The sequence below is a fragment of the Zosterops lateralis genome, assembly GCF_965231275.1.
Source record: "Zosterops lateralis genome assembly, chromosome: 11".
In the NCBI taxonomy this organism is placed as follows: Eukaryota; Metazoa; Chordata; class Aves; order Passeriformes; family Zosteropidae; genus Zosterops; species Zosterops lateralis.
In genome coordinates this window covers 10,806,306-10,819,231 of record NC_139771.1, presented here as the reverse complement: position 1 = coordinate 10,819,231, position 12,926 = coordinate 10,806,306, and the positions used below count along the sequence as shown (strand labels likewise).

The following is a 12,926-nucleotide window of genomic DNA, read 5'->3' as shown; positions in this document are numbered from 1 at the left end:
CAAGCTTGAGCAAGGAAGAAAGAAAACATACAGAGCAAGACATTTATGACGTGTCAGACAGATGTCTGAAAAAGATAAGCAATCTTTCTTGCACATGAATCTATAGCGGTTTGTACATTTTCTCTTTACCTATCTATACACAACACCAGAGCAAACGATTTCTAACTACCCTGTTACTGCTGAATGTTTGGCTTTACCCCAGCCATCAATATTTTGTCCCCCTTTTCCCCCTGTTCTTTCTTTTCAACAATTGCTGCTGAGACAATTTACTTGTAGCAAGACAGCAGCGAACAACTAATTCATGGCTTAATAGATTTTATTAAAATCTTTCTTCAAACATCAAGGCTTCTTCTACCACTAGCTGCTTGAGGAATAACTTACTTTCTCTAGCAACTTTCATCTAGACACTCCAGCCCTAATTTATATCACTTGACTGGATGACTACATGCAATTGTAGACAAGAAAACAAAAGTACAGAGAAATTTTAAGTCTGATTCTGTAAATCACTGGTCATTGTATCTAATAACTGTCTTGACCATGTTTCATCTTTTCTCTGCTTCTCATTTCTGTTTTCTGACACTAAATTCTCTAGGTCTAGTAAGTTGCCTTTGCTATCACTCAGTATAGGAGGATTCAGAGGCTTCCATCATCAAGTGAATGCCTGCCAAACAGAAACAAAGATAGTTCCTGGCTGGAGAGCCAGTGTCTGACACAGAAGTTGGGACTCTTTCATGCCAGTGGAAGTACTCATGAAGTTTGGTGTTACTCAAGGTCCTGGGACATTGAAAACTGCTACAAAAAGAGTGAGTCACTTCAGACACAAACATACTGCATCTGCGTAAGAGGAACAAGCACATTCCCAAGCAGAGAAACACCAAGACCAAGATCTATTCCCTCTCCTGCTGCTTGGGATATCCCATAGGAGCATGCTTGGAGATGGGTAAATCTGACTGCAGTTCTGTGGCCCCCAGAACAGCTTCTACCAGCTGTTCCCTTCCTCCAAGGGCACACCTTGGTACCACTGTCTGGGCATTGAGTCTGGTCAGCTTTGGGCTGAGTTCCTCCCACCACCACCCAGTGACTCCTTCAAGTCTGGTTGCTTTAAAAGATGTTTATGGTTGGGACTAGCTCAAGGTTGGTATTTGGGATTGCTGTACCAGTATTTTTCTTTTAGTTAACTTAAGTGAAATTGCAAGAGGAAACCCTAGAGTAGATATAATTTTAATGATGTCTAAAAACTTTACTTACCCTCATATCTGCTAATTTCCTTCCTTCCTGTTATGGATAATAAGCCATACTGACACAGCGTCAGAATGTCTGTGCTGAGGAGTACAGGACAGGGATGGCTGGGTGTAGTTAAGGATATAACTGGGGTGGGATGAGGTAAGGGACCTTCCTAAACATATCTTTAGGAATCTCATGGGCAAGATGCAACACGATCTCCTTGGATACCTGGAATAATCAGCCATTTGCTATCAGGGTTGTATCACATCTCTTGGATAAGGGACAATAGGAGATTTCAAGCACTGATGGCTTCCATTCAAGGGGGAGCACATTAGGACAATGATATGCCTGAACCTGGGGAAGGCAGCTCAGCCAAATATGTCTGCAGGGACAGCTCTTAGAACAATGCAATTTCCCTAGAAGAACACAGAGATCAGATGTTCACTCTGGCTCTAAAAAGGATCAAGTCACCGCACTCTGAAGGGAACTTGCAAGGCCAACTCCTCTGCTACAGACATCTAGAAAAAATACCCTCTTCCAGCCAGAACAGCTGTACCAGCCAGTTCTTGTAAATGTATTCACAGAGATCTAAAGGAGCTGCTGTGTGTTCCCAAGGGATGTTCCAAGACTGCTAGAGAAATTGAAGCAAGGAACTGTGTGCAGCTCTTTTATTATTATCACTAAACCCACATACTCATTACAGTGGTGAAGTAAAGTGCTTTTGCATCTGGAGCCCTGATATGATCACTGAGTTGTCAGCTGTTATGTCACTACCAACAAATAGCTGGTTCAGAGTGTTCCCAGTTTGATGAGCTGAAGAAGAGGTCAGTGAAGGGTCTGCCCAGGATAAAGATGCTTGGAGGGACCTGTAGATCTCTAAATGTTGAGTGACCAACTTGGGCATCCATCCGAGTGATGGCACAAAGTCAGTACTGATCATCACAGTTACACTCCAGCTAAAAGCAAATGAACTGTTTCTTTTACAGATGCCAGGTTTGCTTATCCCTCAGTCTCTGGCAGAATAACAAGCAGGAAAATGATCTTTACAACACTATCACTAGACTATTTTTCTTCTTTTCTCCTATTTCTACTTCTGCTTATATTCACTGTGCTGGACAGCATTGTTTCCAGTTCATCAGGTGGCACAGAGAACCAACACTGATTTTGTTTTTTTCTGCTGCTCTCGGGATCAGGATGAAATATTACTGCTTTGAGACTCACAACAGGGAACTCCAAAAGTCACCTGGTTCCCAGACACTGATGCCACAAGATTGTACACCTGTGCTCAGAAGCAGATCTTTACAGGGTAATGAGCAAAAGGGACAATCTAATTACAATTTTTATTCTGTGTGCTGTTCACCTTTTTCCTTGGGCTCTGTGGAATACAAAGCAGATTTGCTAGTGTTGGACATTCCTGTGGAGACCGAAAAGAAACTATGCTACTGAAGAAGCCTGTTGGAAGTATCTGCAGTGAGAACCAATGCTGCTCCCCTGTCTGTCAGAGTCCCTCTTACATGAAGCTAGTTTGCTAATTTGCCCATGCTCTGGAACCACATAAAGAATTATAAAAGGATGCCCCCATTCACAGTGAATAAGACAGTCACATGGAGCAAAGATAACAGAGGCATTAAAGGAACACATACACAGCTGATGAAAAGAAGGGATGCTTTAGAAACTCAATAGCAATACATCAAGCAAAGCCTGGAATGTTGATTTGACAATGATCATTGTTATTTCCCTTTGCAGTGTGTGTGATGGGATCAGAAAAACAGAGGGAGCTGAATTCATCCTATAGCAAACTGTGCTGACATAAGTCACTTTGCATCCTACATATTTGGCTTTAATTTCAAGTTGACCTCATTAGTATAAACAAAGTGTTCTTCAAGAACGACACTGAATTAGAAACTGCTTTAAGTACTTCTAGAGACTAACACAATACATTATAATTAAAGACATTATGATCAGTGATTTGATTTCTTTTGCTTTGACTTCACTTTGGCTTATTTATTTATTCATTCACTTTGAAAAGGCCTGAAAGTCAAATTCAATTTTGTCATTTGCTCATGCTGGGAACTGCACTGTTCTTTGGGAAACGGCATGAAAGTGCTGGTGATGAGATGCCAAAACCATCAAGTAATATTTCAATTTAAGGGCCAGTTCAAATATAAAAGCAGTTTGTATCTCTCCACCACAGGCACATCTGCAAAGTCTTTGGGAAACAGAGAAATCTATTTTCTCTATATTGGCTTGGCTTTTCATTACTAACAAGTCAGAAAGAATGGCAGGCATTCTTCAAAGAGTAAAAGAAATGTAAAAAGTAAATAGAGAATTGAGTGCTTTTTGTTTGTTTAATTTTGTGTTTTTAAACATCTCACGTGTAGAACTGAAAGAACTCTTACAAAGGCACTGTTTACTTGGACAATGGCAATTCTGTTTATTTAAACTGTGGTCACAATGTCTAAAGTTGAGCCAACCCATTCCTCTGTACCTTAACAATGGCCCAGGAATGGCTCTGTGACCCACAGGCAGAGAGCCACAGGGGATCTTGGCAACCCTCTCAGTCCACCTATAGAGACCACTCTGTGAGACACACTCAAGCACCATACTCACTAGCCAAGTAATGGTTTCCCTTTGGTGACTGAGGAAGCTCAGACTCATAGATGTCTGGAAATTACACTTTCAAGTGCATCCTCTAGGTTCAAGTGTCTCAAGTGCCCAGCTTGAAGTGACTGATCTACCAGGAGTGACTCGGGCATCACTCTGTCTGAAGTCAGTGGCAGCTGCAGCTATAAGTGCCTTTGAAAAAATTACTCTGAGTCAATAAATCTCACACAATTTACTTTAGGTGAAGAAGAGGGGTTGAAAGTTCCCCAGAAAAAAACTATTTGTGCTTATCTAGGCAGTGACAAGAATGGAGGAAGCATCCAGAAAAGGCCATGGGGGTACAGACCACAGAGAAAGAAGGTCACCTCTGAAGTTCCCCAGGCCCTTTAGGGGCCTCAAAGGAAATGTCTCGACTTCTCCTCCCAACTTTGCTTCCCCTTCCTCATCAGCATCTATTCTTAGCAGCTTTGTCTGACGGCTGGGAATAGAACATGATTTCTTAATTCCTCACCTCCTGTTACCTCATATTTTGTCTCAGCTTGCTCAGGGTGGTGGCAGAGGTTTAATCCTTGTTAATGTTTACACAATGACTGCTTTCCCATTAAGTAGGGTTTCTTTGGCTACTAGGACATGCTATAGGTATGAGATCTGTCCTGTTTGGTTCAAATGGTTTAATTTCTCCAAACAACATTCCGCAGTCCTAAAAATACCATGCCTTGCCCAGATCTTTAGCATTGCATTCATCAGTCAGCACTTGGTGCCAAAGAGTTACCCATTTTCATGGTCCATAAATTCTGTGTTGGCACGAAACATGAAAATGACACCAGAACATACTGCTTTTTCCTCTCTGCTGCATTCAGCAAGACCACTTAATTACACTTTAAGATGGAACTGGCTCAACAAGTTGGGCAGCTTGTAAGCCTGCTGGCCAGGGAAGCTGCACCTGCACTGCTGCCAGCAGGCAGCAAGAGAAGAGGACACCCAGGCCCCACTCTGCTGTTGGGAGTGACTTCCCATGCAAAAAAACAAGTGGAAAACACTGTTTTTCTTCTTCTTTAGTCCCATTACTCCTTACTCTATCTACCCCATCTAATCATTATGACATCTGAGTGCCTTTGTGTGTCAGCTTCCTGTGAAGTAATCACCTAAATCCCCCTCTGAAACAAAGCAGACCCTGCTGAGGAACTCACAATAGGTGCCTTTCACTGGCAGGACAACCTTGGCCTCAGTGGCACTTATAACAAAGCTTCCATATGTGCACCAGTATGGGCTGACCAGTCAGATCAACACCACACAGGACTGGAGCCTGGCTATTTGTGAAGACGAAGCAATAAAGCCTCACAAAATTTCTCCCTCTTCCTGAAAAAATAGTTTTTGGTGTTGGGTTTTTTTTTTCTAAATATGCTGCAGCACATTAACCTGCCACAGACTTTTATCTACATTTATGAGTCTGTTTAAGGAGATAAAAAAGAAGCACGAGCTCCAAGGGGTGATGTCTGTTATTCCCACTTTCAGAGACTGCCTGGCCATTGTCTGCTCTTCAAGCCCAGGCTAGGGCTACTTTTTAATATTTCCTTTGGCAGACATCCCCTTTGGTTTCCCCCCTCCTTGGGGGAGGGATCAAGGGCGATAAGTACTATTGTAACAGAAGACAAGTCAATGATAATCTTTGGGCATCTGCAGTGAAGAGGTATTTCTACAGCTCTAGCTGGGATTAGGCACATAATGGATCAATGAAAGATCTCACCATTTGATGGTTATAGCATCATTCATTAGTGTTAAGATTTGAACCTGAATCAACAATTGAGTTAGAAGATTGAAAGAATTGCTTTCAGTATTTGAAATAAATTGTACCAGGCCTGTAAAAGTCCCCTGAGGCGTCTCTCTTTCTCTCTCTATACATATATAGAGAGATCAGTTTTGCTGAATGTTTAAAATTAGATGAAAGTTGTTGAGCTTCTATATAGGAAGAAGAAAAAGCAGAGCTTCTTATGTAAAGTGAAAGGGGGCAAAATAATGTATTTTTGGTTTGCCTATCAAAGCACTTCAAGAGCATTCTTGATGGCAGGATCCAGGCACTGACTTGTTATTCAGTCACTTACCACCCCATATATAACAATTCATGAAGAGCTAATAATAAACAATACGCCCCCTTCTTACACACAAACATGCAAACACACACTCAGGAGCTCCTTGTAAATGAGCAACACTGATCCCATCCACTTTTCTTGTCACAAAACTAGGGCAAGCTCACTCTTAATTAACTGCTTGGTGCACAAACCACTAAAAAAACCCTAACTTTAGACACCAAGCTTTCACTCTCGGCTCCTTATAATTTCTAGAACAAAGATCCATCCACCCACTACTAATTTGGTAAGAAATTAAATGTGATAAAAAGCAGTTTTCACAACTGGGTGATAAATGTTATGGGTAGTTAATAATTAATTAACATTATAATACAAAACAGCCTGGTTTCACTGAAGAACCTTGATTTCATAGCATTATTTTCCTGTAAAGGCAATCTTCAGGTTGCTGCAAAGACTATGTAAATGCATCAGTGCTAAAAACTTTCATCCTTGTTTCTGGAAGGCAGCAAGTAGAAGCAAGTATAAAATGCTCTGTAGACCAGGAGATCTTGAAGCAGACCTCTGTCCTAAAGCTCAACCTGTGCAATGGAGCTGTGGTGGGGTAGCTGCACTGTCTTCCCCTCTGGGGACAGTATATTTTGTTGCTTGCCTACCCTCTATATTACCTGAGTGCTAATCCAGCCCTATGTTATTCACATTGTCCTTTGGTTTTGTAGGCATAAAGCCCAAGGCCAGCTAACTTGGACCTGTATCCCCCTCTCAAAGCAGCTGCAGGCTGGTTTGGGCAGAGGATGGTGTCTGACCTGTTGGGTCGTCAGGATAAAGTTTAACTCCCTACAAGAGATTGAACAATTTTTCCTGTGACTGTTTTCTAGCTGTATAAAATCAACATAACTCTTCCTGTTGGCTTGCAGAAAAAGAAAACAGTTAAACATTATCCAGATTTTTATGAAGTAGATACCTACATAACTAGTGGCGACATAAATATGTGCCAAGCCAGCAGATACTGGAAGAAAAAAGATCGTAACTATGGGAGCCACAGCGGATCATAATTAGCACAGAAAGCTACCAAAGAGATTATTTAAATTATGATGAAAATATTAGAAAAATTTCTCTATCTGATTCTTTGTCTGTGTTTATTATACAGGTCAGTTTTGCAATTGCCATTGCCAGTGAGAGAGCTCCCTGAATCATTTACTAAGTATAAATAATTTAAAATCAGTCAAAAAGCAATGCGGTCAAACATTATGCCTGTTGCCCTGCTAAAACTATTGAAACTGAACTTAAATGCTTATGTCAAGTTTGTTGACACAGAGAAAATCAGAAAGAGTGAACATCCCAAAGCCTGTATCCCTGTCCTTGCTGACTGCCTGCGCTTTTAGTTTGGGAATAGTTGTTTACTGCTGATAGGCAGCAGCCACCTGCCAGAGCCACTTGGTAGAACACTGAACTGCCAACCAAGCCAGCTGTGCATGGAATGACAGTAACTCCATGTTTTATATCTGCAAGGCTGACTCAAGCAAGTGAAGGTTTGAAGAATGCAATCTTTACAGAAAGGACTTTCTCAGTTGAGAGAAAGCTCTCCTAGGGGCTCTATAAAGCTCCATGTACATGGCCCTGTCATGCCAGTCAAGCTATAAATAATAATTACATTAAGAGAGTCATATTTAGTGATAGTAGAAAGGACATTTGCTTGAAAGTGCTCACCTGGGAGACGTTGCTGGCTTCCAATACCTGCAGAAGAGATACTGCCCATCAGCATTGATGATATGGGGCAGATCCTTGTATGGGATGTTTTGGGGACTCCGCTTTGACGAACTTTCCTCTGGCATTCTGGAAGAATGACCTGCAAGGTGTTAGAAGAAACAAGACATACTTTAAAAACAGGTGAAGGCAAGATAAAAGCTGACACTTAGCAGCCACGGGCACTCAAAAAAGTCAATCAGTAAGGTAAGCACCACTGATGGGAGGCTCCTTCCAAAACCCCACCTGAAGAGCCCCCAAAATCACTACTTTAAAACAGAAATGTAGCAAAATTTTTTGTTCTGAAAAGGCTCCCATTTAGAGGTAGAGCACTGGGATTGGTCGGGTGGGGGGAGCAAGAAGAAGGGAAGATCAATCCACCATCAGTACTTCATTTACAGCTTTCTATTCCACACTTCTTCTGTCTGAGTTTATTTTGCATCATTTTGTGAAACCGATGCTCAAGAGAATATTTTGACTGCAATCAGGAGCGAATTATGCAGCAATCGCTACAGATATGAAAAGACAGCTGCATAAAAGATTTATCTCTGTCGGAACATGTCCAAAGAACAGTGGAGGGTACACAGCAGCGGTATCTGCCACCGTGTGTCATCATTAAAATCTTCTCACACATCTCAGACAGGAAGGTGGCGGCGGTGGGGAGCGAAACATTTCCAGGAGAATTCGCCACAAACCTGCTTTCATCCTGTGCAAGGGTTTGCATTCTAGTGAGGAGCCGGCATGGCAAGTCAAACGCGAGCAGATGAGGCTTTTTGCATCTCGCTGCGGAGCCGCGTTCCCAGCCCGGCACCCGGCGGGTCCGCCCCGGCTCCTCTCCAAGGCTCGCTCGCTCTTTGCGGAAAGTCGCTCGGGTAATTCACCACTTCTCGTTCATCACTTTTTGTTTTTTTTTTCTTCTCAAACAAATTGCGTGTGCGGGCTGAAGTGGCGGTGGTGGGAGGGGAGGCTGGGTCGGGCTGGGGAGAGGGAGGGCCGTCGGGTGGGAAAGCTGCAGTCCACTTTCCAGAAGCTGCTGCACGTACATCAAAGGCACCTTGAACACATGCGGCCGGAGCGGCTCACAAAGTTCCTGCCGCGGCAGGTTGTTTGCAACTTTACTTCCTTCCTGCCACTTACAGTTCGGAGGCCGCGACGCCGGGGGGGAGGCGAGGGAGGGGGAGCCCTTTTCTCAAAGCGATCCCCGCTGCGAAGCCATCTCTGGTGCGAGCGCAACTCCCCCGGCCCCGCGCTGCCGGGCGGGGAACGGGAGGGAGGGGAGGAGGAGGAGGAGAAGGAGGAGGGAGGATCCAAAGCACCGACGCGATGCCAGGTCTCCGGCCTCGCACACGCGTTCTCCTCTCCCCGTGTCCGCCCGCGGAGCCGAGGCGCGGTGGCTCCCCCGCACGGTGCGCCCGGGCCGCTCCCCGAGAGCAGCCACACAGCGGCGGGAGCGCGGCGGGAGGGGGGTGGGAAGGGTGGAGGATGCATGGATGGATGCATGGATGAAAGGATGGATGCATGGATGGATGGATGAAAGGATGCATGGATGGATGGATGAAAGGATGGATGCATGGATGGATGAAAGGATGCATGGATGGATGAAAGGATGGATGCACGAAGGGATGAAAGGATGGATGGAGGGGCGGGCGGTGCTGCTGCATCCTCCGCTGGGCTGGGCTGGGCTGGGCTGGGCTGGGCTGGGCTGGGCTGGGCTGGGCCGGGCGAGCAGCGGGGGAGCCCCGCGGTGCCCCCGGGCCGCCTGGCCGTGGGGAGGGCGGAGGCACGGCCGCCCCTTTCCCGGTGCCCGCCCGCGGGGGCTCCGCACAGGCTCTGCCGCCGCCGCCCCCCGGTCCGGTGCGGCCCCCGCGGCGGGGGGGAGCGGCCGCAGCGCTCCCACAGTCCCCGGCACCGGGATGTGGCCGCGGGAGCTCCGCTGCTGCGGGCTGGGGGCGGCGGAGACACCCCGGGGCGGGGGCGGGGGCGGCTGCTCGGGCAGGATGTCAGAGAGGGGAAGGACATCGTGGGGCTGTGCTGCCTCCTGGGCATCCCGGTCCGAGCCGCTCCTTGGGAGCCCAACACCAAACTTCGCTGTTTGCCTTTAATGTGCATCTCGTCAGGCGTTGAAGCCACCCAGGGGAGATTGCTCAGATACTAGTTCAGAGAAGTGCCCAAGTTTTGCACCCTCATTCAGGGTAAAGGCCATTTATAAACACAGCATATGATTTATACTCACGTAAATTATTATATCACTATAGATTATATGCAATACATGTGCTGCTACTCCGTAATGTGAGATCTATTTGGTGGTATGTGATACTTGCCTATAAAAATTGCCACAGCAAGGTTCCCTGAAGCCAAAATAGCTCCCCAGCTTCAAGGCATCCCAGTAGAGAATTTTGTCATTTAATACTGCAAAGTGCTTAGCATTTATTAAGCACGGATTCATGCCTTTTACATTTCATCAGCTCCTTTCATTTTTACATGCCTACGTACACTTAGAGGTCTCAAGCCTTTCTAAGAAGAGGCAGCTATTAACCATATTTTTAAAGTGAGGCAACATGCTCATCAAGTGCAAATCTGTGAACAAAGACTGAGGAAAGGAAAGAAATACATGCTAACACTAATAACAACAAACGCAAAACCTCCCAGATGAGCCATATAAAAATAAAAAGAAAATCAAAAGCAGATTTTATTTTATTCATCTTTCAGTGTCTTTTATATTAAATGCCATGGGAGGTGTTAGTAATAAATGGCAAAAGCAAAATTACATGTTCCTGTAACTGCTGTTGTTTGGGAAAAATAAACAAAACCAACACTCATGGTTGTTTATAATGAGTGAGATTTAGGTCAGATGGCACTTCAGCAGAGCCCTGGGAACTGTACCTGGAGCTGTACCATTTGCTAGGCCAGTTATGATCTAAGCATGAATGGATGGAATTAAAGAGCTACCACAAGTCAGCTCCAGAGTTGGTAGAAGCAAGGACATATATAACCATTTAAATGATGCAGATCAGATAATAACTAGATTAAGAAGAAAAGAAGGAAAGAAGCTTCTTCCCCTGCTCCGGGTTTATCTGCCAGGAACACTTTACTGCTTCCCTACAGCCATCCATGAAATCTCATGCCAGGAATAGGCTCCTCTCCTACTGTGGTGCTGGGAATATCACAGTTCCCAGGGCCACAGAGGGGTGGAAGGAGTTGAGGAAAAAAATCTCTTTTTAAATTTCTGGATAAAAATAGCATCTCAAGGAAAAAGATCTTTGTTGGGACACAAGGGCAAGATCCTGACTTTGAGAGCCTGCCCTAGTCAGTCCAGATATATGATTCCCTTGATACCCTGTTAACCTCAGTGTTGCTAAAAGTGGAGGCAGTGTAATTGTGGTGCAGCCTGCCCTCTCTGCAGGCCCAGATCCTCACCACAGCACTGGAATGAAGACTCAACCAACAGCTCCTTCTCTTCTCACCAGCTTCCCTAAGACCCTAGGAGTTTGAGGGCATTTCTTCCCATGGTGAATACACACTTCCCATCTCAATGTTAACAACATAAAAATGAATGAGGAGCAACTGCTGACTTGTTGCCTTATTATTTTGCAGAGTTTTAGCTGTGAATGAAAAGCCACCAGAGAAAACTGGATTCGGTCTGAGGACTCCATGTAGCTGATACCCAGAGTATACAGCAGGCTTCAGCAGAGCAATTATTGCATACTGGCTCCCTGTGAGAAATCAAAGGGATGCCTGAGCATGCAGTATTTATGAGACTGTAACATCTCCTCTTGTCTTGGTAGAGTGAAATATGTTTCAGAAATAGAGTTTAAATCAACTTGTAATAAAAAATAGATTTACACTTGGTGAATCTTTACACTAGCTCAGCAATTACTCAATCCTTGTAGGAAGGGATGTTTGGTTTAGTATTGGCTGAGCCCTGCTTGATTTAAGTGTCTCCATTGACCCCCAAGGAATGCACAGGAGTATAGAGAAAAAGGGTACACTTTCAGACAAGGCAAATTTTAGGAAAAGAATCAATTGCTGGAATGACAGAGTAAGTACATGTAATGAAACTTGATATGACAGCAAGTGGAGAGAAGAGAGAAGAGAGAAGAGAGAAGAGAGAGAAGAGAGAAGGGAGAGAAGAGAGAAGAGAGAAAGAGAGGAGAGGAGAGGAGAGGAGAGGAGAGGAGAGGAGAGGAGAGGAGAGGAGAGGAGAGGAGAGGAGAGGAGAGGAGAGGAGAGGAGAGGAGAGGAGAGGAGAGGAGAGGAGAGGAGAGGAGAGGAGAGGAGAGGAGAGGAGAGGAGAGGAGAGGAGAGGAGAGGAGAGGAGAGGAGAGGAGAGGAGAGGAGAGGAGAGGAGAGGGGAGGGGAGGGGAGGGGAGGGGAGGGGAGGGGAGGGCAGGGGAGGGCAGGGGAGGGGAGGGGAGGGGAGGGGAGGGGAGGGGAGGGGAGGGGAGGGGAGGGGAGGGGAGGGGAGGGGAGGGGAGAGGGGAGGGGAGGGGAGAGGGGAGGGGAGGGGAGGGGAGGGGAGAGGAGAGGAGAGGAGAGGAGAGGAGAGGAGAGGAGAGGAGAGGAGAGGAGAGGAGAGGAGAGGAGAGGAGAGGAGAGGAGAGGAGAGGAGAGGAGAGGAGAGGAGAGGAGAGGAGAGGAGAGGAGAGGAGAGGAGAGGAGAGGAGAGGAGAGGAGAGGAGAGGAGAGGAGAGGAGAATAGGATGATGGGTGAGAGCACAGCAGGTTGGTGTGCAGCTCTGATAGTTGGGTAAGGGAACAAGGAACAAGGATGTTATTTGCAGTTAGGCTTTTGTTCCCAAAATGAATTTTTAATGCATCCCATCCTGTTGACAGGCAAAGGTAAATAGACTGTATGAGATCCTTCTGCTCTTGTTGACAACACCATGTTCATAAATTTTAAAGCAGTGGTTTTGTATGAGAAGTAGATTTGGTAGGCTCTGTGTGCTAAACCATTTGGGATTCTGCTCACTAGGACCACAAAGCAAACTTTTCTTGACAAGAAGGAGGAAAAAAAATCAGAGGAGGAGGACAGAATAATAAAATATATTAGGAGTATGTGGTTATGGAAGAATCTGCTACAAAACCAGAAAAATGCTGAAAGTTACAGTAGCCAGGGAGCAGCTGGAGAGAGCAACAGACAGCACAAGCAAGAGAATATGTGGGAAATGATGGGAAATGAAGCATGAAGAGGAAGAATTTAAATCAAGTGAAAAGCAAAGAAGCCAATGCTGCTAAAGCTGTCAGTTTAGCATAATTGATTTGGATTTG

The 12,926-nt window shown here is 45.3% G+C and overlaps 1 protein-coding gene across 3 annotated transcripts in view; it reads right to left on the bottom strand.

Moving 5' to 3' along the window:
* The window catches only part of MGLL (monoglyceride lipase), a 61,487-nt gene extending 52,582 nt beyond the window's left edge, over nucleotides 1–8,905 (bottom strand). Inside the window, exons 1-2 of one of the 3 annotated variants that reach the window (XM_083869151.1) lie at nucleotides 8,796–8,905; nucleotides 7,623–7,761 (exon numbers count right to left, since the gene is read on the bottom strand). In XM_083869151.1, coding sequence (XP_083725277.1) covers nucleotides 7,623–7,747 — 125 coding nt within the window. In that variant the 5' untranslated portion in view covers nucleotides 7,748–7,761; nucleotides 8,796–8,905. Of the gene's footprint in view, nucleotides 1–7,622; nucleotides 7,762–7,904; nucleotides 8,221–8,353 lie in introns of those variants that run through there. The other 2 variants (XM_083869150.1, XM_083869152.1) reach the window with 2 other exon arrangements.
* Nucleotides 8,906–12,926: the final 4,021 nt, after the last annotated feature.